The sequence below is a fragment of the Watersipora subatra genome, chromosome 4 (genome assembly GCF_963576615.1).
Source record: "Watersipora subatra chromosome 4, tzWatSuba1.1, whole genome shotgun sequence".
Taxonomy (NCBI): Eukaryota; Metazoa; Bryozoa; class Gymnolaemata; order Cheilostomatida; family Watersiporidae; genus Watersipora; species Watersipora subatra.
In genome coordinates, this window is record NC_088711.1 from 15,506,414 (window position 1) to 15,534,157 (window position 27,744).

Genomic DNA, 27,744 nt, shown 5'->3' on the forward strand with positions numbered 1-27,744 from the left:
GACAGGAGGGAGTGGGAGCAGTGAGGGTGGAGGGTGAATCAGAGACTGAGTACATTCTAGATAACTTCCGATTCATAGCGTGTTTGTTGATTCTTATAGGTGACTTCTCAAAGCAGGGCGCCAATTGACTAAAACATGCTAAAATGAGTTAGTAAATCAAATTGTTTAATTTAATTTTAAACAGAATTGAACTAAATTTAAAATAAGTTTACAAAAATGTTTAACATTTGTTCATCTGTGAAATTGTTAAATTTAATATTTAAACCTGTTTGATCCCTAGACTTAACAAGCATAGGGAAGCAGTTTTTTTACTTCTAAAAGCCACTGAGCACTTGTTTTATTTAAAATTGCATATTTGTTTCAGAAACACAGTCATAAAAATTTTTCTGATTATTGACGGTTTTGCATAAGACTGGAGGAATCATCCAATTTGTTTTTAAAGTAAGCATATATATTTCATCTCCTACCAAATTGATTTACAAATGGGCCCTTTGGATAAGCTATATCTGAAGACCAACCTAACTTTAGAAACACTCTATTTCTTATAGAATCCTTATCACAATGGTAATAGAGTTGCCTGGGTTACACAAACATTAATAATTGAAAAAATCGTAACAAACATTGTTAGCATAATCTAAATATGGCATTAGTGAAAAGGTTTGTGATGAGTCGTACCAAACAAACCAATAAAGATAACAGCCACACGCGTAAGCCCAGCGACTTTTGTAGCATCTCTTTGTTTTAACACTTGGACAAGCGGAGAATGACTAGACCAGCTTTATCAATCAAGTAAGGATAGTGAAATGGGCCAAAAACTTAAAAGAATTAACACTAAAACAACTCTCAAGCAATTAATTATTCACAAATGAAGTAAACTTTTTGCATATTAGTTGCAGCTAAAACATACTGCTTCATTTATCTGGATTGTCTTAAACAGCAGAAGTATTACTTTAATAAAACAACTGCAAAAATTATTTGCTTTCATACCAAAGAAATTATTGAAAATATTTCAACTAACTGAGCTGTTGTTCAAATCTGAACAATCTATTAGACTGTATATTATATGACAATATAGAGGCTCCCAGAGCAGATAAACATGTTTAATATAAAAACAGAAAGAACAGGGAACATAACTTAACTTATGCTATGTAACAAGTATTCAGTTAACACTTTGAATCCTAACATTGTATATACAAGCAAGCCTCTGATCCTAGACACGTATTAACAACTTCCCAACAACTGTGAAAGTACTTAGGAGTGCACAACTCCTTTTGAACTGAATATCATTTTGAAGCTCAGCTTGCAGAGCCCAATGAAAAGAACATAAACTTAATAGAATAAATAGGTTTTTTACTCTTTTTCAAATGATGTTTTAGAGGTAATTGAAGAAATATACTGGTTGCAGTGCGCAGAGTCTGGTAGTGTGTATTTGTTACGAGTAAAAAACAACTGGTTTCAGGGTAAACCTCATCTTGTTGATGAGTTTTATAGCCTTGTCTATTTTGATCCTTTATTGCCAATAATTTCAATCAGTGCGTCATTAAAAACTAACGTTCTGTTGGCAGCCATTTTTTGTTTCTCGATCGGTGTTTTCAGTATTTCGGGGATATCTCAAAACTAGTAATCCAATCAACTTGAAGCTTTGGAGTTATACTAAAAATTTAGTAAGCACAAGGTGACCAAAAATGCATACAAAAAACAACAAAGCAAAACCACGCAGTCAAGTTTTCTCGGGCGTATGAGCTGATGGGAAAACAATTCCTGAAACTATTTTAGGTCTATGCTACAGCGGGTTGATCTGATTGCCACATAAGTTTTTAGACATCTGACAAATTTTTTAACACATTACGACAAAAATCATTGCTATATCTTTACAAAAAACATTTTTTTAATTTTTCAATTTTCTAAAAGAACCATTTTCTGCTTAAATTGAGCTGTGTTAAGGGTTCATATCAACTTAGACTTGATACACAGCTGATATCTCACAGGTGAACAGAATGACCAACATTTTGAAGACCAACTACGTATACTGCACACATAGCATAATCGTCTCTAGGGTTAAGTGCTTAGTTCATTGCAAACATGCGACGCTGTGACATTTACGCATTACAATATTATCAGCTAAAATGCTTCCAATTGTAAATATTATTACCAATTAAATAGTAAATATATATTGCAACGCCCCCAATCTTAGATAAGACAAATAACGAAGCAAAGGTTGAACCGCATTCAACATTGAAGTGTAAACTTCTACCTGGTAAATTTAGCAATATGAGACCTTTCTATTTACCACCTCTGACATCATTGCTCTTATGTTCAGCAATATATTTGCTGTTAACAGTTTCAAAACCGGGAGCATTAATACCAGCTCCTGCTTCTTAAATTGAAAGCTTGTTGAGATTAGCTTGAACTTTAGTCAGTAGAGTTGAAAAAACAACAATGCTTATATTTGCTAAAAAACTCATAACATGATGACTGTGCTGAAATGTGATGCCATATAATCACCGGCCCCTGCAAGTTTTACATTCAAAATCAGATAGAAATTTGAATTAGATCATATCAAAACTATCTGAAATCAACTGAAAATGCTAAATTATTGTTCTTGGTATAGACATGAATAAGTAGGTAAGGAGTTGCGTTCTCGTTGTCAAGTAAACGCCTAAGAATTTTTTAGATTTAGAATATTTTTGAACAATATAGAGAGTAATTGCCAGCTAAATCTTTTTTACCTACTTTATTTCAAAACTTGTATTTGATCGTTATACAAGACTAGATGAATTCTCAGCGTTGCCCGAGTAATAAAAAGTCTTTGGACATAACATTTATTTCTATTTAACATATACATGTACAACATCTACCATTCTAACTTTTAGAGTTCACATCATGAGAAAAGTGTTTTTTGTGCAGTTTGAATTAAGAGGAAAAAATAAAACAGCTGTAAAGGTTTTCAAACTTTTTTAAACAACTTTAATATTAAATTTCATATCATAAAAGAAGTGTTTTATTGAAATAAATAAGGAAGAAAAATAAAACTGTGAAGGCGTTCAAATTTAAATGTGAAATCATTAGCGAGTAATGGCTGTATAGAGTCTGTTTTGCTACGATCACAATAAAAAATTATTTGGTATACAGTTATACGATTTTAGTTCGTTTCAGTGTTGGCATCATGAGGTAAAAATACCGTATAGATGTACAAATAGAGTGGTATAGAAACTCATGATAGTAATTATCTAATGTAATCACCTCCTAGTAAAATCATCAAAATCATCATCATTAAAATACAGTAACTAAACAATATGTTAACCTTAGTAACTATAGTTACCTACAATAACTCTAGTGCATTTTGTGGTTATGATCTGCAAAATAATATAACATTACAATGTACTAGGTAGAGAGTTCTTACCTTCAGACAGAGGTGTAACATAAACGCTGAATTTAACTTTAATCTAAAATGAATTTAGTTTACTAAACACATATTTAAGGGAAGTTTTAGTATGTATTTTAGTAAACTTCAAACTTTCAGTAACTAAAATTTTATCACTTATCTGCTTGCAAACCTGTTTTTACCATAAACTGAACTGAGATACAATCGGCAAATTTTAATTTGGAGAAAAATTAATGTTGATATCATATGGCGAAAAACAAATTCACCCTAGTAGGGCAAGGATGAAAAAGCATCGTGTTTTATAGAATTAAGCAAAAACATTTTATAATGGGGGTCTTATAACGTGTAGGCGCAATGTATCAACTAATATGTCATTTAGCGTGCGCAATCAAAAAGAGGGTATACGGTATATGATAAGAGCCGCAGAATTCTAAGGACTGTGTAGCTCAGTGGTTAAATGCGTAGATAGAAATATGTGGTTGTAATCTTCGTGAGTTCAAATCCAGCACGAATGAAGTTTTACATTCCAAGATTTTAATAACTATAGCTAGACACACCGATTCACAGAATCACAGATGACACACAATCTTTGAGATTTATATAATTATATAGATTGACATTACTATTGCTGTTACTATCAGAACTCAAGTGTCAACAACGGCACCAGGTTCGTGACCAGAAGTTAAAACTCTAGTTTCCCGTTACTATCAACACTCTAATGTCAACAACTGTTGTAAGATGAATATAACAGCGTAATAACCACAGCAAATCTTTAAAATAATGTCGGAAAAAAATCTTTAAAATGTTTGAGTGCACAATTAAAAGGCAAAAAACCTTTTTAACAAGTATAATAGCACCTAAGTTCTGAATATTTATCTTTGCTCTAAAAAAAGTATCAAGCAGTAATACACTGTAGATCAATGGTCATCAAACTTTCTAAGACTGAGGGCTACTTCACTGGAGTTGAGTAGTACGAAGGGCTACTGGCTGTATCAAACCAGTAGCCCTTCGTACACTACTCCACTCCCACGAAGTAGCTCTCAGTCTTAAAAAGAATACTGGCCATTAGCAATATTGCGCAGATCAGTTCAAAATAATAACAGTAGCGTTAGTAATACTACAATGAAAAGGGACTGGTCAGTAAGTATTAATTGCTTCTCATAATTATACAATGATGATGGTAGGAATATTTAAACAAGCATCATTTGTATTCATCTGTTCCAACATTTGAGAGTTGGGACATAATGCCAAGGAAACCATTACTCAACTCGCAACAAGTTATCTAGCTTCTTTCTAACAATTTTTTCCGCATCTGCAAACCATAGTCAGCTTAATGTTAATGTTTTCAATGCTTGTTTATACGAAGCCTGACACTGCAATCTGCTCACCACTGCACTGTAATCTGGGGAATAATTTAACACTAAGTCTGAGTGGGTCTTGTGTGAGCGCGTAAGTAAGGCGTGTTCTGCGTTTGTTTTTTATATTAAGTTCATGTTAGAAAAAGCTAGCTTTCAGAGATAGGTTGAAGCGAACACTCAGGCAACTTTCATAGCTACTGTGCATACACCGCTATACTTTTCTGTGAACACGCAGGCAACTTTTATAGCCGTTGTGCATACACGTCTATACTTTTCTGTGAACACGCAGGCAACTTTTATAGCTACTGTGCATACACAACTGTACTTTTCTGTGAACACGCAGGCAACTTTTATAGCTGCTGTGCATACACCGCTGTACTTTTCTGTCAACACGCAGGCAACTTTCATAGCTGCTGTGCATACACAACAGTACTTTTCTGTGAACACGCAGGCAACTTTTATAGCCGTTGTGCATACACGTCTATACTTTTCTGTGAACACGCAGGCAACTTTTATAGCTACTGTGCATACACAACTGTACTTTTCTGTGAACACGCAGGCAACTTTTATAGCTGCTGTGCATACACCGCTGTACTTTTCTGTCAACACGCAGGCAACTTTCATAGCTGCTGTGCATACACAACAGTACTTTTCTGTAAACACGCAGGCAACTTTTATAGCCGCTGTGCATACACGTCTGTACTTTTCTGTGAACACGCAGGCAACTTTTATAGCTGCTGTGCATACACCGCTGTACTTTTCTGTCAACACGCAGGCAACTTTCATAGCTGCTGTGCATACACAACAGTACTTTTCTGTCAACACGCAGGCAACTTTCATAGCTGCTGTGCATACACAACAGTACTTTTCTGTAAACACGCAGGCAACTTTTATAGCCGCTGTGCATACACAACAGTACTTTTCTGTAAACACGCAGGCAACTTTTATAGCCGCTGTGCATACACGTCTATACTTTTCTGTGAACACGCAGGCAACTTTTATAGCCGCTGTGCATACACCGCTGTACTTTTCTGTGAACACGCAGGCAACTTTTATATCCGCTGTGCATACACCGCTGTACTTTTCTGTCAACATGCAGGCAACTTTTATAGCTGCTGTGCATACACCGCTGTACTTTTCTGTCAACACGCAGGCAACTTTTATAGCTGCTGTACATACACAACAGTACTTTTCTGTAAACACGCAGGTAACTTTTATAGCCGCTGTGCATACACCGCTATACTTTTCTGTGAACACGCAGGTAACTTTTATAGCCGCTGTGCATACACCGCTGTACTTTTCTGTGTCCGCGAGGCACCTAAAGTTTGATGCAAACTAATTGGCTTCAAGGTGGTCGATTTGCAAAGTTAGTATTGTGTACATAAGTGCATTGTACAATGAAGCCTGCATACCGGTGGCTTTTAGTTGAGGCTATATTTTGACCAGTACTATTTTTAGAACATTTCTCCGAGGCCACTGTAAGCGGTCTTTGTCGCGCCCGTGCTTGCAGGAACCGTGTTAGCAAGCCATGCGGTAGACCATTATCTCTATATTACACACGTCTTTTGTAAGATATCAAATGCTTTACAATAATTGACGACTCCAGCGTTCAAGGTTCCTCCACCATTTTTTTTTAAAATTCAGTTAGCAAATATAAAAACCATTATAGACAAAGCTATGTTTTCATACAGCTAATTTTTCATACAGACTTTTCACAGTACAGCTGCTCAGGCCTATTAAGCACGTGTAATATGGAAATCAACTAATCAACTCGATCCTGTTTGAAATGGTCATTACACATGATAACGCAACTTTTGAAAAATGTGAGGCCGACACTTATAGCTCCGCCCTTTTCTATTTTAAGGTCGTGTGCAAGCTACTATAAGATGTTTAGATGCTGGCTAGTCTGCAGTATTTTGGCTCGTCTGTTGTTTAAGAGGATGTGCTACCTGGCCGTTTTCTAAGTACAACTCTGTCACTAGACTCTCAATGAACTACCTTGTAAGCTAGGTAAATGTTGGAAAAGCATCTTTGAAGGTGAATAGCTAGTACATGATTCACCAAGCTAGAGGGGAGCTGCATTAACAGTTCAGTTCAAACTGCAGATCTGCCCGTAAAATCAAATTATTACTTTTGTTGTTTTCATTGATAGATTAATTATATCTATAGTGTCACTAGTGCATTGTGTATGATGAAGTTATACCAAAATCAACTGCAGTAACCAATAGTATGCAATCATCGCCAATAGCAACCACAGTTGCCAATAGCAACCACCAGTAAGTAGTCAACAGCAACCATAGATATAGTAAACCCTAGATATGCGAATAATCAAGTGAGGCCTAGAAATAGCATGATGCAACGTCATGGTGATGTGTAGAGTGAATCAGCTGATGTATGAATTCCTATTGACTTAACACTAAAACCTGCACAATTATTCCATAGTTTGTGCATCTGAGACTGCATATTCTATTGAAAATATATAAAACTTATATAATGACTTTGGATTAGAAAGGCAAAAATCTTACACCTATGGTAATGAATAATACCAATGATTTAGAAGCTTCTATATCATTGATAATACAAAGAGTGACCAAATAGATATTAAACTAATAACAAACTAATGAATCAAATGATATTTAGAAGCAGTTAAGCTGGGCCACTGTGTTAAACACCCATTAGACATGACTGAAAATAACTAGACGTGATAGCTTTTGTCTAAGGTTTGTTGAACTAGATTCCTGCTTTGAAGCGGCATAGTGTATTCTGATTTTAATATAGTGGTTTACTATAATAGTTTTGAGTAGATTGGTGGCATGCACTGTGCATGTAAAACCTTGATTGAGGTTATTTAATAAAATATATTTTATTGTTTGTGATGTTACTTGTTTAAAAACTCTCTGTGTAATACCATAACTATCCATGTGTGAACGTAAGCACTTTTCTACAGCAATACATATTCGACCTATCAATGAGATTGGCGTCACCAATCCTACTCTGTTTTTAACTGAGATTAGGGCTATGTCATCACTACTTCTTCTTCCCACTACTACATCAGTCAAGAACTTAATACAGTCATCATATTTGAGTTAGAAAAAATTCCTCATCACCGAACTCCTCATCTTCACCTTCCTCAGCTTTTGTCTCTTCCTTCTCCTTTCTAGCCAGAGAATGTAGCAGGAGTTGGCCAGTTCTTTCAGCCCTGCTCACATCAAGATCAATACAGCTAGCATTGGTACTTGATGTGATATCTGCTTTTATGAACAGTGCTAGAAGTGCAGATCTAAAGCACTGCACATCCGGGTTATTGTTACAGCCACCCTTAGATCGTATCGTGGAAAACAGAGTCTCAATGTGATCCTGGTTGATCTTAAAGGTTAGAAAGTAGTTGATGTAAGGGTAGTTGCTGAAAAGATATTGTGCAATGCCATGTACAGATTTGGCTGCTGACTCAAAACCAATGATGAAGGTTTTCCTATTATTTTCCACTAGCAGCTTTCCGCTTGGTATAGATAGCTTATGATATTGTTGAGAACTTCTTGTATTGCGTTCAAGTTCTGTCTTGTTATGGGCAATTCAGGATAACCTGGGGTGTTGTAGTCACCTCTGATGATATTTCATTGAGAATTTGGTTTTATTCTTCCGTTTATGACTTAAAAACTAGCATGACAAGCATGCTTTCACTACTAAACTCATTGCTCAATTGAAGGCTTTGATACTGTGATGCACATCACTACGACGTAACGTCGTAAAAACAACAGCCGATTATATGCCTCACTTTTGCTCCATTGTAATGATAGCTATTCACCAATTTAGGGTTTACTATATCTATGACAGCAACCATTAGTTGCCAAAAGCAACCATTAGTTGCCAAAAGCAACCATTAGTTGCCAAAAGCAACCAACAGTTTTCAATAGTAACCACCAGTCCCCAATAGCAACCAGTAGTTGCCAATAGCAACCAAGCAAGCAGAAACAACCAACACTTATCCTTTATGAGTGCTATGTAGTTTATGATTATTACGCATGTAATCATTTGGAGTAATTCTGAAAAGGTAACTATTAATGGGTGTTTTGCTAACTTAGCTCATAGAGGTATGCATACATAGAGGTATGCATACATAGAGGTATGCATAGAGGTAGGCATACAGTACACAGCTAGAACTGAACCAGATGACCTTTTGATGTTTATAGTTACAGAGAACAAACCGTGCTGGTTATCAATGTCTCACATAGTGTTCTGCTTGGTTCTAATTACATGGAAGATGGATGCCTAGAGCACTCATCAGCTGTAAGAGAAAAGCCGGTACAGAAAATTTAGTAAATTCATGTCATCCCTAGGGTAGCCGTTTTCATAACAGCATGAGCTCAGATCTGTTCTTTTCTTCCTGATTTTGCTGAACTTGACATATAAAGAATTATTTCATTATACAAAAAGAGCAAACAGAGGTCATAGCTGTTAGTTTATTTTACCCACCATGATAAATACTTGCAAAAATATTTGACTGATTGAAAGGAATAATGATTTAACTAGAATATCAAATATACTTTTGAATATTGGCACAAATTAACAAAGTGACGGAATGCTTCAGAAGGAGACTGGCTCAGTCGCATAAGCCGCAGTAAAGAGCGCAGTTATCCCTTGACCAGCTAGCATAGCTAGTGCAAACTTCCAAAGCATATTCAGCGCAATCACTCTTTGTGTCTAGACACGCTGGTTTTGCAGAATCTGCAACAAGAATGTACACCATAGCTTTGACCTTTATGCCAACTCACAAAACACAATAGTTTAAAAAAGGAGTTGTCTTCTCTTGCGAGACAACTACCGTTGTAAGTAATTCCCTATTACGGGTTCCATATTTCTGTACATAAACAAACTGGTTTTTAATGATTTCACTTGTTGGCTGCAAAGTAGCCACTACATATCTAATCTAAACTGCTAGAAATTATGGATATTTTTTACTACAAACTATTTAAATTTTAAATAAAGATTGACAAATTTATACAGTAGCATTATCAATCATTTTCTTTAAAGAAAAGCAAATAATAATTTCATTAGTTGCTTCAATACAGTTTCAGATCTCACTCAAACATGTTTGTTAACATTGAAAACACTTTTACTCTTCACTTTTAGCCTTCTGAATAGAAGTGAACTAGCATCCAGCAAAATATGACTAGCAAGTATGATGGAAAATAAAAGATAGGTATGTAACATTAGAATAATTTTTTAATATAAAATAAATGGATACAGATTTAAACTATGACCAATGTTTATATTAAAATTCATATTTATCAGGTGTTGGAGACCGGCAGGCAGTGTGAGATAATCTCTTTCGTGTAACTGTATACATGTATATGCCTATAATACATAACATACATGTATATAATAAATATATGCTATGTTATGTATTATGTAATGTCTGTTCGTATCAATTAATGTGTTAAACATTAATTGATATGAACATATCTTGATTGCTTATTACAAGTGAGGTGACAAACATCTCACATATTTGTTTCTTGCAGCACATCTCAAAAAACCTTACTCAGTCTAATAAATAGCTTAAAGGTTGACTTACAACAAAATTCACATTACAGTTATTTAATATGAAAAAATTCACCATGTCTTACTCTGTTGTGTTGTAGGTGCAAAATATGTGGAAATGTGATTACAAGCTCTTAAAAGCTCAAAAACGAACAGTTAATGGCAGCCACACGAGACCGCCGTAGTTTGGATTCTCTTTCCAAAACGGCTCAAATGTGACGTAGTTGTGGTAAATGGTTTCTGTTTACACTTTCATGCAGCCTTATTCGTTGAAATACTTTCACAAATATACTTCACGCATTCAATAAAACCATGTCTATTGTTCTTACGCGTCTGTTTTATTGTCATTGTAATGCTGTCACTTTTAGCATTGATATCTTATAGCTTACCGTAAAAATTCGTTTAATTTTTTAGCCTTAGCTCGAAGGAGTACATATCATTGTCTGACAATCATGACGAGCCTGTTGGTCACTTGTGATAATCGAAAAGTGCTGCATAAACTATTTGCGAAGTATTGGGTCACATGATCAGATTACGACTTGCCGATTAGACCCAACCGAAACAAAACTGTAAAGTAGCGAGCATCTATATTTGATACGGGGTCTTCGGTAAAACCCGAAGTGTTTGTCATAAACTAGTACTACGATAAGTTTTATATTGAGCTTTTGATTGGCCTTTCAATTCACGTGAGAACATCACATGAACAGACAATAACCAAATTTCATGATTACGTCAGAGAAATAAATAGATTCCAATCTACAGCGGCTTTTCGTTTTTGAGCTTTTAAGAGCTTGTAACCACATTTCCACATATTTGGCACCTACAACACAACAGAGTAAGACATGGTGAATCTTTTGATACCAAATAACTGTAATGTGAATTTTGTTGCAAGTCAACCTTTAAAGTCTTTATACTTTAGCTTAAAGTCCTTAGCAACTTCCTTACCAACTTCCTTAGCAACCTCCTTAGCAACCTCCTTAGCAACGCCCATAGCTTTTAGAAACAGTACAAGGTCAATGCAAACTGTTATCAATATCTGTTGACTTGTTTCTGAACTAACAATTCAGTTAAAACCCTTCGAACAGTGATGCAGTTTTCTCTATTGTTCAAAGAGTTTAAAACTTTTTTTAGAAAGTTTCATTGAAACTATCAAAGATAGAAACATTTTGTACTTCAAAATTTTTTATAATTGTCAATTTTTAACCATGTTATGGCAGTATTAGCAATCCATGAAGGTTAATCAGGTTGTTTATTGTTAATAATTAGGTCAAAGTATGTTAAGTGTGTTTAGTAGCAGTAGTAAGAATATTTAGTGTTTACTAAATCTAGCTAGTAATTAGGTTAAACTCCTAATCTAGCTTCGCAGATTAATAGTTTAACCTTCAAAATACCAAGCTCTAAATTTAGTCATGCAAGTATGAATTCTTAGCAAGAGAGTGATGAAAAAATAAAAATATTGCTGTATGATTTCTCGTATGCCATGTCTATCAAAGATTTCATCAAGTCAAACATTGTTGTGAAATGACTCCAGGATCTTTGCTGAACATGCTGGACTCCGAAACCTTGTTTACATTCAGTTACCATGGTTACAAGCTAGCTATGCTGCCTAAAGTAAGTGTTAACATGTCATTGAGCAATTGAAAGATTGACAGCAGTAATAATCCTTTGTTACTGCTGTAACAAGGATTATCACTGCTGTAATAATGCATGGCCTGGAACACGGAACTGGAGGTTCCAAGTTCAATTCCAGTGTGAAGCGGATTTTTCATTCCTCTAAGTTTATCACTATAATTGGATACACAAATGACAGACAAACAAACACTGATATTTCATTATATATTATAGATAGAGCACTCTATTTTTACTGTTGAGTGATTGTTTTGCAGACATACATGGTGAGAGCTGGACAGGTGGAGGCCAAAGTTAAATGGTCGCGGAAGGATGAGACACTGCTTGATGCATTTGTAGTCAGTAGTTAGGGTGTTTCACACTATTTCAACTATTTTAATGCAATTACAGTGTTCACGTTCATACAAGACGGAGAATAAACTCTGAACACGACAAGCTGCAGACAGAACTTCGACGGCTAACAAAGCAGACACATAACAGACTTGCATACCTGTTGTATGTAGGACTCTAACTGGCACTCTATACAACGTTTGGTATATATCATAATTAGGTATCTAGCTAGGCATGTCAGTTGTTAAACTTTTGTAAAGTAAGTTGACTCCTTGAGCGCACCACACCAATTTCAGAATAACTCACAATATACATGTAAGTTAATAGATATGTGTATATTTGTACATAAAAAACCACAGCCAAATATATAAAAAGAAGGCACGAAGGTGCTTCTGCTTGGTTTCTGTGCGGTTCTCCCTATGTTATGTTGCTGGTGGAATGCTAATGAAAACACAACTCCTTGCATGATGGGCAAGAAGTTGTGTTTTCATGCTGTCGGCGTGCTCATGGTATCTTTAGCAAAAAACTGATTTTAATTTGCAATTTGCAAATCACTAACATTTCCAAAATATTCATTAACTATGTAGGATCCATATCATATTTTTTACTCTGTATCATACTGCATTTAAGGCTAGCTCACTTTTGAGGATGTTTCTTACAGAATGAATGTTGTTTTTTCAGTCCAATAAATTATTATAGTTTTTCACAGCATCATTAACTGAGAAAAGTTGCCCAATAGATGTTGATATACATATATTTCATTTTCACTCTCCCTTACCATTAGATTCTCCGCAAAGACCACAAAAGTGTTGACAGTTTGTTTTCGACCAATCAGGATAGCTCTCACAAACGCTGGATTCGTAGGCAGTGCAGTCATTTATCTGATCCTTGCAGTTACCTTGCTGACGTGTGGTTGGAGGGGCGACTGTACTTGTAGCTACCAAACAGCAGCATAATTCATAAGTGTCGATTTCAATCTCATCATTCAAATCTCATTGTCAAATCAATCCCAATGTCAAATCTCATCATCCTTGTAAAATGTCTGAGCAAAAGCTAACTCGAAAAATGTAAAACCAAATCTAAAAACTATTAAAAAAAATTGCTCCAAAGATGTTCATCCATCTTGTTTTCTTCAGCCCTTACCTTCACACAGACCGCAGAAACTTCGACAGTTCTTGTTTGACCAATCAAGATAGTTCTCACAAACGCTGCGGTCATATTCTGAACAGTCGTCTATCGTATCTTTACAAACACCTTGCTGGGTTGATGTGGAAGTGGCAACAGTGCTAATAGCTATAACACATAGTAACAGCACTATACACGCGCAGTATCAATCATGATCAACCAAAGCACCACTGCAATAAGTATTCAAGAATTGTTTTATAGCAAGTAACTTAGACCAAACGAAATACAGGAACACTGATCTGTTTAACCCACCCCCATCATCGATGTCATTGCCAGGACCCGATGTAAACTGAACAACTTTTACTCGGCGAGATTAGATAAGTGTTTCACCATAATTTCACTAAAGAAATGTGTGCTTTGGTCTGCCTATTTTGTACTAAAGGTAAAAAACTGAAGAAATCTGATTATACTATCTTCATTTTGTAAACACGCCTCCACCTGATGACATAAACAGTTCAGCATGTGCTTGTCAGTTCACCTAGACACTAATTAGATGGTACACATTTACATTTCAGAAGCCTACCTGCTGTCTGGCAGAGGCCACAGTAAGAGCGGCACTTGCTGTTGGCCCACGCTGGATAACCTGCACAGGCATCTAAAGAGTAGTCTGAACAGTCGTTTATCGTGTCTTTGCAGTCGTCTACACCTACATAGAGGAGACAGTTAACTACTCTCACTGAATCAGTTAATATCCAAAGAGAATTGGATGCTTTCATTATATTAATTTGGTCATCATCTGTTATTTTAATAATATTGTATCTTTACAATAAAATATAAAAACCTATTCTTCTTTAAAACTTTGGGCAATACACTGAATTTTACTCACCTTTTGTAGTTGTTGAAGGCTTGGTGATCGGTGCGGTCGTAGGACGCGGTGTTGTCTTCCCTATATGGCAAGAATAATCTGTGTTACTATTAGCCCTGGCATTGATATTGACATAGATATGCTAAATAGCCTTGCTTTCTCGTAATCGTTTTAACATTGACATAGACATAGACGTACTAAATAGCCTTGCTTTCTCGTAATTGTTTCAACATTGATATAGACCTAAACATTCTAAATAGCCTTGCTTTTTCGTGATTGTCCGAGCATAGATATGGACAATGAACTGTGCACAAGTCTTACGCTAAACATACTAGCTAGCCTTTCTATAAAATTTACCCCCAGCTAAAAAAGGAAAAATTATTTCATGAACATGTACTTCAGAACTAGTCAAAGGTGGAGAAGGGCGACTCTAAAGCCATACTATGCTAAAAGAGAAGATAACCCCACCTGGACACACAGAGCAAAACTTGGGACAATTCGATTTCATATGAGAAAAGGAGCAGGTAGACTTGTCCAAGTGTGAACAGTCAAACTTGTCAGCACAGGTAATAACGGCTGGTGTAGAGGTAACTTCTGTGACATCATCGTTGCCACCTGGTGCAAGTATAAATAAGCATATACTATCTGCAAAACTGCCTGTCTGATATGCTACAAATAGACAGCGTCAAAACATTCTAGTTACTATCAAATCTAAACTAACCAGGAGCTGATTCTGATTCACAGTTAGTGAAACCACAATACTTGGCGCAGTTTTGTTGCGACCATGACTTGTAGACGGTACAGATATTTGCTTCATATGCGTGGCAGTCGGCCAATTTGTCCTCACACACTGTAACAAAAATAGCATTCCTTTATCAAGCAGAGAAGTCGGGGAAAGTAATAGATGTACGCAGCGATCATCAGAGTCTTAAAGTTTTCCGGTCAACTCTGGATTTTAAGTAAATCAAACAAAACAAATATAGTATTATAGTATTACTCAGAGATCAGTAGAAAATAATCTTGAAAATTAGAAAAATAGGCACATCCCGCGTATATAAGTCACAAAATTTATTTTTTGTCTGTTGGTTTGTCATCCATGTGTCCGATTATAGCAATAAAGACTCAGCTACGCAAAATTCACTTCGCAGAGGGTTTGATCTCACAATCTACAGATCTGCAGACAAATGGCTAACCCACTACACTACAATGTCCATTTGATAGAAGTGATAAATGATTGTGATGACGTTCATTACATGGTAAAAACACTCACGCTTAAAGCGCTTGGGGCTATTAGCTAGCACAGTTGTTCGTTACTCATAAAGTAATGATTATTAAGCTTGCTTCAAACATCACTATTGTTTTAGTAAAGATTTAGACTACTAGCTTACAAGGTGAGTTACTTAAATTTACTGGGTAATCATTTTATTACACATGCAATGCTAGGCATTCGGCTAGTTAGAGCATATAAAAGCAGCCCGACGCTTTTTGTGACATTAAATGGTAATATATACAGTATATATTAACTCTTTTGTTACGGAAAGCTTTTATAACAGCTCGCCTTAGTACCTATACAAAAACATAAGAATGTTGAAGACCATGGATAGAAATGATTAGTTCAAGGAGAGTCAAGTAGCAAGGGCTATATCAAGGGAGTCAAATAGCAAGGGCTATATCAAGGGAGTCAAATAGCAAGGGCTATATCAAAGGAGTAAAGTAAGAAGGACTATATCAAGGGAGTCAAATAGCAAGGACTATATCAAGGGAGTAAAATAGCAAGGGTTATATCGAAAGAGTCAAATAGCAAGGGCTATATCAATATACATGTATATGCTGAATGATGACAGGTTTTAGCTATGAATTTTATTCTTAAGAAAACAAATACCTGGTGGGTTGCAGATCTTGCAGGTCTGAGCACAGTGTGTGCTAGCCCAATCTGGGTACCTTGTACACATTGATTGACCGTATACGTAGCAGTTGGTTAGTTTGTCTTCACATACAGAGTCAATTTTAACTGCTTCTACAATTCAACAAGAAACCTCCTAGTTTAGACAATAACTACATGACAGCCAAGCTGCCATATGCATCTATCTAGATAAATTCACTTTGGTTATAAAATTGACAGCACATGCAAAGAAGAACATACCGGAAGGATGACAGCCGTAAAGAGTTCGAAGCATTTCGATGTCGACAATGCTGAGGTGGTCTCTCTGGCCGAGCTTGAATCCACTAGGCAGCTTGATCTTAGGGGTGATAGTGAGGAGACTAGAAGGCCTCTTAGAAAAGCTATCAGACTCATAATGCATGATGCTGTCATAGTCATAGGGAAATCCTAGGTTTGAGAGCGCGCCATCGGCGTAGAGCTTGAAGTTTGCTTCAGCACCTGTATTTGCAACCATGACTGACTAACGAGTGACACGACAAGAAGCAATCAGGTTACATGTACATACAGTAGACGCTCCTGCAATGTAAATAGTCTGTTCCAGAAAAGTTTACGTTATAAGGACTTACGTTATAAGAACAGCAAAATACATGCAAATTGCCTATTCCATTCCAAGATCTTTCCATACTCACCTCTTTGGCTATACAAATAGGAAAAACTTTACTTAACTCTTTTATTTGTTGACTGTATCGTAACTGTAATATTATTGGTTTGCATCGACAACGTCTCCTTTTTCTGATTAATTTCACTTATTTTATGGTTCATGATTACATTGATTTGATAATCAATGTAATGGGCGGAGCGCACATCTTCGACATCCATTTAAAATTATTTGTTTATTTTGTCTAAACAGCAATTTCTATTTTGCAAATGACAACTAAATACAAATAATTTATACGCCTACAATACAGCAGAACAAAAATATATTTTTACTATAATAAAAGTGGTCTACCTGTCCGTCACCTGACTGTCTTCAGGTGTCAAGATTAGAATAAAAGATAGCTTTCAGCGATATTCCAATGGTAGACTGACATTATAACACCAGCACCAATTGGTTGCCTTGAAGTATTTCTGAACAATTGGGCAGCTACTTATTCGCCCTGTTTTGTCGACAAATCTGATGATCTATCACGGCGAACTAGAATGTCATAGAACTTGTTTTTAATAGAGATAACACTATACGTGCATTGGTTTTTTCTCACAAGCGCTGCGAGAGAAAAAGCGAAACTTTAAGGCTAACTACAAGATTATCGTTCATCAACATTTTGATTATACAATAGAAATTTTTGAGACTAATTAAATTGAAAAGCTTAAGGATTTCATTGCAACCATATAGTAATGAATTAAAATGATTGGTTTAGCAACAGTCATGAAGCCGCATTTCCATTTCAAGAGTGGGGCTAGTACAGAATAGTATAGAACGGTATAGAATAGTATGGAATAGTGTGGAATAGTGTAGAATAGTATAGAATAGTATGGAATAGTGTGGAATAGTGTAGAATAGTATAGAATAGTGTGGAATAGTGTGGAATAGTGTGGAATAGTGTAGAATAGTATAGAATAGTGTGGAGTAGTGTGGAATAGTGTAGAATAGTATAGAATAGTGTGGAATAGTGTGGAATAGTATAGAATAGTATAGAATAGTGTGGAATAGTGTGGAATAGTGTAGAATAGTATAGAATAGTGTGGAATAGTGTGGAATAGTATAGAATAGTATAGAATAGTGTAGAATAGTGTGGAATAGTGTAGAATAGTATAGAATAGTGTGGAATAGTGTGGAATAGTATAGAATAGTATAGAATAGTGTGGAATAGTGTGGAATAGTATAGAATAGTATAGAATAGTGTGGAATAGTGTAGAATAGTATAGAATAGTGTGGAGTAGTGTAGAATAGTATAGAATAGTGTGGAATAGTGTGGAATAGTATAGAATAGTGTGGAATAGTGTGGAATAGTGTAGAATAGTATAGAATAGTGTGGAATAGTGTGGAATAGTATAGAATAGTATAGAATAGTGTGGAGTAGTGTGGAATAGTGTAGAATAGTATAGAATAGTGTGGAATAGTGTGGAATAGTGTAGAATAGTATAGAATAGTGTGGAATAGTGTGGAATAGTGTAGAATAGTATAGAATAGTACAGAATAGTGTGGAATAGTGTGGAATAGTGTAGAATAGTATAGAATAGTGTGGAATAGTGTGGAATAGTATAGAATAGTATAGAATAGTGTGGAATAGTGTGGAATAGTATAGAATAGTGTGGAATAGTGTAGAATAGTATAGAATAGTATAGAATAGTGTGGAGTAGTGTAGAATAGTATATAATAGTGTGGAATAGTGTGGAATAGTGTAGAATAGTATAGAATAGTGTGGAATAGTGTGGAATAGTATAGAATAGTATAGAATAGTGTGGAGTAGTGTGGAATAGTGTAGAATAGTATAGAATAGTTTGGAATAGTGTGGAATAGTGTAGAATAGTATAGAATAGTGTGGAATAGTGTGGAATAGTGTAGAATAGTATAGAATAGTATAGAATAGTGTGGAATAGTGTGGAATAGTGTAGAATAGTATAGAATAGTGTGGAATAGTGTGGAATAGTATAGAATAGTGTGGAGTATTAAATAACTGGCTGAATGCTCAGCATTGCACGGGTAATAAAGAAGTTTTTGCATTGAAAATTTATTTTTGTTTAACATATACAGCATTTAGCATTCTAATTTTTGAATGAAAGTGTTTGTTTATCTCTATGTGTGTCTGGCTAATGCATAATACAAATATTTGAAAGCATGAGGCATAGCTAAAACAGATTGTTATAAAAACATTTCTTATGCTACACATTCACTCACAATTTAAAACAGTTTATAAACACTGTCAAGTAATGTAGTTGTTATTGGCTAAGTGCTTTATCCAATAAATTTGAGTAACTTAAGCTAGTAACTTAATCTAGTTTATCTCTTTACTATAATAAGAGCCGTGTCTGTCCGTCTGAATCCAGCAGTTGAGAAAAAATTGCACCCCACTGGAGTTAAACCTACACATTTGGATACACAGATGCGAAGCCAAGCGTACTACTGCTAAACCACGCAATAATTGTGCATATCGTGATGGAAGATCGCCGAGGCCAGGGCCAGCTGCCTAGCCAACGTCAAAGCGACCAACGTCACGACCAGGCCAAGCCTCGGCTTGGCAGAAGATACAACCGCTGGTGAGAATTTGGTCCCAAATCCCTGGCAGTCTCTTGCATGCTGTTCATTTTACGCGCACACTTTGACTTGCTTGTATTCTTGTATATATATTGTAAAATACATATTTATCTTGTTGCCTTGCACTCAATAGTTTTGATTCTTGTGGAGCAGTCAAGGGGACACAACAGTTTCCTTTACAATATACATGTAATTATTACACATTATGATCTCTCACAGCGCATGGGACTGTATGCTTGCTAGTAGTAGCCAATAGTATTTTCGCAGTTGACATATTTTAACCAATCGCTATTAACTGGACATATGACAAATACTTGATTTTAGATATACAGATAATATAGTATAGCACAAAATAATGAGCTTATTCATTATAACACTCTATAAGGCTTTCAAAGTCTTGATTGAAACGCAAACTAAACTTTAGTTGTGTAAGAAACCGCTGGTGCCGTAAGCTGGTAAAGGCTATGGTGAAGAGACAACAACGTTGTACAGAACGGAGCTAATGAAGGAGTTGTCTACCTTGTCTAATGTTCTCATAGTGAACATCAATAAACTCATCCCTGTCTGATCGACTGTGCTCATGCGCAAATCCAAGGGTATGTAAAAGCTCGTGTATGATAGTTCCCTTGTGGTAACACTGGTTCCCAATTGCCACGATTTGTCGCGCGCTTCCTCTCCGGCCCAGCTCAGCGGAGCAACTGAAAAGATTAAACGCATGATTGCAATTACAGCCACACCTTAACTTATGACCACTTCTTCATACAAATCTCTTTTCACATGCAAAATACAAATGGAAGAAATAATCATTTTGCAACGCTTAATATGTGAAAGTTCTTGAAACATCAGTTTTCTAAATATGTAAAAATTGACAAAAATTAAAAACTAATCGTGAAAATAAAATGGTATAAATTAAGTTCATTTAAGTTATATTTAGCATGAGTTTTCAAGTGTCTCTAATGTAAAGTAACAATAAAGTCCCCTGTCTCATGATTACTTCTTTAATTTAGTTTTTACATACATGTAGTTATATACAACGCATTTGTTTAAATGCTATCTACAAGTACTTGAAGTACCTGAAGTTCTGTTTTTGGGCTCTGCAACAAATCAAACAAAGCAGAATATATATTCTTATGGGAATATTTGCTCTGACATACTGACTTTGGCGTATGAAGTAAATACTACAATTAACTGTGTATGTAAAAGTTTGATAATATGAATGTAAAGTTCTAGTATTGAACATCACAAGCCATGAGATGATTGCGAAATAATTAGAATGTCTGAATTGTCACCGAAAAAAACTGGTTACTATATTTTAAGTAAACAATAATATCGAGTGACAGGGATGACTCTTAAGGTTATTGTACAGCTAAAACTTAAGGCTGGTTCACACAATATTGCAATACAATAATACAACAATACTACAATACGTCTGTAACAACATTGTGCACACTGTCACAAACCCATCAGCATTTATATCCACGAGTAATCCGTGACATAATGTTCTCATTACACAATGGGGGTCACTGAAACGATGAAATGCTAGTCCCGCAGCAACTATTATGAAGAGAACTATGGATCAAACAATCCACAACAACCAACCATCACCACCGAAGTGGTGCACATCGCGGAATGTCATGGATGCTTAGCGAAATATTAGGATGGCCGCAATTTTTTCTGACATGAACGCTTTGCGAAGATGTTATCAGTTTAAAGTGCACGTAGTCGACGAATAATCTCCGATAGAGAAAGCCGACATGCAGCGATACAGTGTGAACCAAACTCAAGTGACCAGATGTACGTGTATGTAACAGCAGACTTCAATAAAAAATTAAACGAACTGAAGACACAACTACTTACTCTTTGTAATTCTCAATGTGGATATAGCTGGTCTGGCCAGCGCGAGGTACAAACGCGATACACTTTTTGCCTCCAATCTGTGTCGCATCTTCGATCATCTGCATGGACCTTCTAAGCAAGGCTTTCACTGTACTGTCTGTAATACAAGCAAGGCTTCTGTTATAACGTTTAGTGATGAAAAGTCTTCTGTTGTACCATTCATGATGTAAAAAAAGGCTTTTACTATACTGTCAGTCTGTACGCAAGGCTTATGTTAAACTATTTGGTGTTAAAAACGCTTCCGCTGTCCCATTTATAATATACAAAAGGCTTTCACTGTACAGCCAGTAACATAAGCAAAGCTTCTGCTATAATTTTTTGTATTTTAAGCAAGGTTTACGCTAGTCCATTTATAGTGTTGAAAAGGCTTTCGCTGTACAAGTCATTTACCATGCTATCTGTATCTTTAAGTTTGACTTGCAACAAAATTTACATTACAGTTATTTGGTATCAAAAGATTCACCATGTCTTCCTCCGCTGTGTTGTAGGTGCAAAATATGTGGGAATGTGATTACAAGCTCTTAAAAGCTCAAAAATAAACAGTTAATCGCAGTCCTCCCAAAAATCAGAAATCAAAACATGTTTGAATGTGAAATATTTGTCGTGAAAATATAATTTAATAACAAACTCTGACACTAGCTAGATAATGAACCTGGAAAAGCAACTCACTGAATTTAGAGCTTATTGTGTATGGAACAACACCGTTTGGCCACAACAAGTCTTTGTCAGCCACAGCATTCCTCTTCTACAAGTCAACAGCGGACAGCGAGTTACATGAATCTGTGTCAGTGAACATCTCTGAAACTACTAAAGACTACCAAATCAATCTCACATCAGCTCTAGGAATACCCATAATCATCAATCAACCTTATTCTATCTGTGAGATCTACACATGCAGACTCTATGGATATGATGACTTCACCCAGTAATATGACACAGACACCAACCAGCTAAGGTACAGGCTATTTGTGTCTGTTACAATTGGTTATCGGTGCAATCTAGTAATTGGTTGATATGAAAACATACAAAAATTACAATTTTAAGATGTAACAATTACAAAATGTGATGTTCTAACAGAGAGACACGGAGAGATAAGAGTTGGTCTGAATTAAAAATGTGTTGGCTTAAAAGTGATTGAGAAGATTAGTAGAGGTTGAATTGGGTTCGGATAATATCTCATGGAAAAGATATAAGATCACTTGCTAAAAAGTAACTCACGTTATGCAGTGAAATACGAATAGCTGTAAATTACCATATGTAATATGACTGCAGTAATAAATATAAAATCTTTTTTTCAAAACGATTTTTAGCAAATAGTATAACGATAGTTAATTAAAAGTCCAAATATTTTAGCTACTAAAAAAATTAGTTTTTGACAGTATTTGTGACAGACAACATGTAGCAGAGACCCTTACCACTCGATGAAATGATTTAGGCACTCGCATATCACCCTCAACTAATGTGAATGGTTCATCTTCTATGTCCTGCTCCTCATTCTACAAATGTTTGTTATAACCTGGATTAAAGAAAATATACTGAAGCTTGTAAAGGCATTTTCATATGAGAATCCTGCATTTAGAATGCAAAACTTACACAACATTTTAGGTGATTTTGTCAGAAGTTATTGGTATTTTTCTATCAGTTGAGATTGTTTCTGATGTTTGAGGTGATACGACTGCCGGGATGTTTCAAGATTAAAATCGACAAAACTTGATTGCAGTTAAATCACTCAGAAGAGAAATATGTGCCAAAATGACATCAGTAATTGTGTGGCTGCCTGTCTCTCTTGTTATTGATCTCGGCTATTGCGGTCAAGTTACAGCGTTACGCGCCTCTATTCTGTCAGTATGTTTGCTGAAGTGCAACTATAGATGTCATAATCGCACTTTCACTCGAATCTGAGCACTTTAATCGCAATAAAGTTAAGTTGATTTTAATCTTAAAACATCCTGGCTGTCAGATCACCTCAAACATCAAAAATAATCACAAATGATAGAAAAATACTGATACTTTCTAATAAAATCTACTTTGTGTGTCAGTTCATCTTTAGACTTCCTGTATCATAAAATTTTAATCTAGTCTAACCTCAGTTTGTTAAGATCTAAAATGTCAAACAAATTGGGAAATTCACACAAAAAACTTGAGAATTAATTGCTTTTGATGCCAAAAACATTCCGAATTCAAACAGTTGCGAGATAAGTTGGGTAAACTCAATGACACAACTCAACTGTCCACTGACACTACTCTTCCTCTTGTTATCTAAGTCTTCCTTGGAGTTGATGAAATACTGTATTTATGTGATGTATTAGTGTACTATTTCATTTATATATTATTAGAATAAAACACATAGGTTATTTCTACACTTTTTATACAACTCAAAAATATTTTTTTAAACGTATAAGCTATAAAGAAACAAGCTTGTGTAAACATGTTTATATGAGGAAACAAAGCTGGGGTACAAGTCGCTACAGATACACTGCTACATTTCCAAGTTCTATTTTTGGAGCGTTTTTGAGAGATTTAGTGTACTTTATAAACTACCTTCTTTCTAATTAAACAGTTTATGGTTCAAAATAATACAAAGATAGTTGAACAAGTGCGTTTGTACTATTGAAACGGATTGAACTATTTGTAATGCAAAAAGTTATTTCAAAATCTAAACAACGCGCTTTTCAAACAGCTTTTTTGATGATTGTGGTCGAAAGTCGAAGTCGTACTGCATTTATACTTCACTTAGTGAAATGGTCAGAGCATAAAGCTTCACATATACAGTTTTCAAGTGAAAATCATGGAGTATACTTCGAGGTAGACATCATACACTCATTAATCTTGAAATTGACTCAACATATTTTGCAATGCAATTATAATTTTAAATATAGCACAATTCCATTATTATTATAAAATACCAAATAAGTGAAATATGAAATCTTTTGTGGTACAAACTAAATGGCAGAGGCTTTTACCACTTGATAGAATGATTTGGGTATGCGTATATCACCCTCAACTAATGTGAATGGTTCATCTTCTAGGTCAAGGTCTTCACTTCTCTGCAAAATAATGTTTTGAAGTATGTGAATAGACAATTTTCTCTCAGTGTTAAAACAATGTTTGTACTTCAGCGACTCTTTATGGAATAATACATAAAAACCTTCATTTAATAGGATGAGCTGAAGGCAGCAAGACCAGGATATGTGACGGTAAATTTGTTAATAAAATTAATATTCTCTAGTTATTATATTATAAATAAAGCTGAATAGAGCTTCAAGCAGACCCTCATTTTCGGCATCATCCAATATACGGCAGACAGTGGTAAATAACTATTATAAAGATAACAGATGATCGACATCAGATATTACTGCTGACTCTGACCCAGTTTTCATTTACATAATCTAGACTAAGGTTTAAACATAAACAACCTTTGGTTACTAGTTAAAATTCTTTTAGCTTTTAAATTTTTTTGGTTTGAAATTTAAATAAATTACAAAGTGACTTTTTGTATATGTACAGTAGTTCAATAAAATGTTTTAGTTACGAATGCAAGCAACGCTAATTCTAGTTGTTACTCAAACTTGGAAATTAATCGGCAGAGTTTTATGGTGACCTGAGCTAAAAGTTTACTTCCATGCGGCAGCGATGAATTAAAAAAAACATTTGAATGACAAAAATCGACATAAGCACATTTGCCATTTCATGCTGCAAAATTCACTGCATAGTTAATTGAGCAAGATTGGTTTAAACAATCCTAAAGTTGACATTACTGATACGATATGAACTAATACAAAATTGAAAGTTGATTTTAGCAATAAAGAGCGTTTTATTTCTTAATAGAGTCAAATTTATATGCAATAAAACATCAGAAAACTACAAAAATTTGTGAAGACAGCAGTATGTACATACCTGTTGAGGAGCAGCATACAATACAGACGCTGCCAGAAGTGATAATAAAGCCAGTAAGCAGAACTTCTGCATGTTGGTAGACAGGTGACAGCGGGTGACCAGCACCGTGTGTATGATAAGCTATTGCTTGCTAAGAGCGAATTTACCTATCAGCCGCGTCAACGCGTAGTGACCCTTGGCATGACAACAGCCTCTTTTAAAGCTCCAAACACTCTAAGCACGCAGATGACTGATAAGATGATTACTGACTGAACATTTTGGACCTCGCTGACCGAAGGTAAGTGTAATGAAGATACGAAATTGGTGCATTTAACAATCAATGTGCAAACACACAACTGACATTATCTCTGCAATTAATGTTCTGTGAATCATTTCCGTACTTCCAAAGTGCTTTGCATCCATGCCATCATACGTCAGAGGATTTACAATTCTACACACTTTACCTAAAACTTAGAACAAGTTTACCTACAACTTAGACCAAGTTTACCTAAAACGTAGACCAAGTTTACCTACAAATTAGAACAAGTTTACCTACAACTTAGACCAAGTTTACCTACATCGTAGATTAAGACTACTGCACATATAAGTAAGAACACTTAAAAGGGCAGTAAAAATGCATACAGCAAGTAGAATGTTTTCTGAAACCTGCTTCGCATGTTAAACCATCACATGTTGGAGCAAATATTTACATTGCAATATACTGAAGTTATTTTAACACACTCTAAAACCTAAAAGACTAGGATGACTTCCTAAGAGGTGCTGCAGATAAATTAAATTCAACATGGAAATCAAAAACAATTTATTACAAAACAAGTCATGAATAAAATTATCTTTTTATTGTTATTGTAACTTTGAGACGCTCAAACAGATATGTACATGTAGGTCTAGCGATGCATGTTCTTAGTAGAGATGGTGACAGAGACACAGCGACATTCACTCTAAGACCGGGTAAAGTTTATACTAACTTAGCTTAAATGTTTTTTATTATTTTTATATTTTATTGCATTTTATTTTAAATTTTTAACTTCAGCCTCCTCACTTTTGCTTGCAATGTGGTGATGCTTTGAGAAACTCTAACCGTCCTATACAGAAAATTATTCCATTTTCAAGGTCAAATATTTTCAACATTTCACTGATTATGTTGGTAAATTTGCCTGTTTATAAAATGCTAAGTAGAAGTTTGACTGTAGCGGTGAGAAGCTAAACTATGAGAGCTTCAAATCAAAAAACTTTACAGTTGCTTTTGTTTTTACAGTTCTATGTTTTTAATTTCATCTTTAACTAGCGGAATTCCCAGCATTGCACGGGTTTTAAAAACAGCTTATAAACAGTAGCAGGTAATGTAGTTGCCTGCCGCGTGCCATTAGTCTGGCACATTGCCAATGGCTAATTTGAGCACGCTAGTATCCTAGTGCTAAGCTTACTAATAAGAGCAGTGAAAGCAAACTTCACTGAAGTTGCGCCGTAATGCAGTCGCTATGCATATTTTAACCTTTTGTCGGTAGCGACTTATATCGCCCAATGAATCTATGCATCTCGCGTAGCTCAATTAGTTAGCTAGTCGTCTAGAGAATGGAAGGTTGTGAGATTAAATCTTCTGCAATACTGTTTCTTCACTCCAAGATGTCAATAGCTATAGTTGGACAGACCGAATCAGACGGACACACACTGAGAACTATATATATAAATTATTATGGCCAGCCTCTCCACTTTTATAACATCACTTTCACTTTCTTCGACAAAATAACTACTAGATGACTTCAGAGACTTTATAAAATATTAATCCAAAGATATTTGCTTATGTTTTCTATGATCTGTTGCTTCAATTCCGAGACAGTATTCGTTGTCTTTTTTATATTATCACCACACTACCAGTTACTCTAGTAGTCTCATGATCTGTTACTTCAAGGCGATAAAAGAGAAATATGACACAATGTTGAATGTTATTTGAACACCGTAGATGAGCTGTGTAGAACTGTATGCATAAGTACTAAGTTACAATATGTACTCTTATATTTTGAAAGACTGCGTAAAAGCTTCTATGTAAGGTGTCGTGATCACTCCTCAACCAAACTGATGTGAGTTTTTAAAATTTGCCATCCCTAACAAAGAAAATTACCGGTACCCTGGCAGTCTAGTGTGCTATGAGAGATTTTCAGGTGTAATAACTATACATACAAGTCTTCTGATATGCTGGAAGGTGAATGGTTAGCCGAGGCGTAAGAGTGCTATTAAGCCAAATGTCATGAGCTCACATCCCATATTATGCAATTATTTTTGCGAGCTTCCAACAGACAGACAGACAAAACCTTTGACAGACGGTCAGAACCTTCAACAGAAGGACGAACAAAGACTGTAATATTTGTAGTCTATGCAGCCTATTGGCTCAACTCTATAGCGAGGGTGGCACCAAAAAAGAACATTAAACAGCTCTATAACATGTAAAATACTGTTCATCTCATTATACTTGTATTAACACTTACAATTAGAATACACTAGACTTACGTACACATGTAATAATATAGTTGGATGCTAACTGATAATAAGGAGGCATGCCCTCTAATGTTCATAGTCTATGCTGAT

General features: G+C 35.4%; 1 protein-coding gene across 1 annotated transcript; it reads right to left on the reverse strand.

Annotated features, from left to right (window-relative positions):
* Positions 1 to 9,220: 9,220 nt before the first annotated feature.
* On the reverse strand, positions 9,221 to 27,396 carry LOC137394728 (zinc metalloproteinase nas-15-like). The gene is made up of 15 exons (XM_068081492.1): positions 27,340 to 27,396; positions 24,228 to 24,311; positions 22,680 to 22,760; positions 21,934 to 22,009; positions 21,226 to 21,361; positions 19,888 to 20,066; positions 16,374 to 16,610; positions 16,113 to 16,247; positions 14,952 to 15,080; positions 14,699 to 14,845; positions 14,252 to 14,311; positions 13,949 to 14,071; positions 13,384 to 13,533; positions 13,019 to 13,177; positions 9,221 to 9,468 (listed from the first exon to the last, which is right to left on the reverse strand). The coding sequence occupies exons 3-15, from the start codon at positions 22,707 to 22,709 to the stop codon at positions 9,344 to 9,346; spliced, it is 1,686 nt and encodes a 561-aa protein (XP_067937593.1). The 5' UTR covers positions 22,710 to 22,760; positions 24,228 to 24,311; positions 27,340 to 27,396; the 3' UTR covers positions 9,221 to 9,343.
* Positions 27,397 to 27,744: the final 348 nt, after the last annotated feature.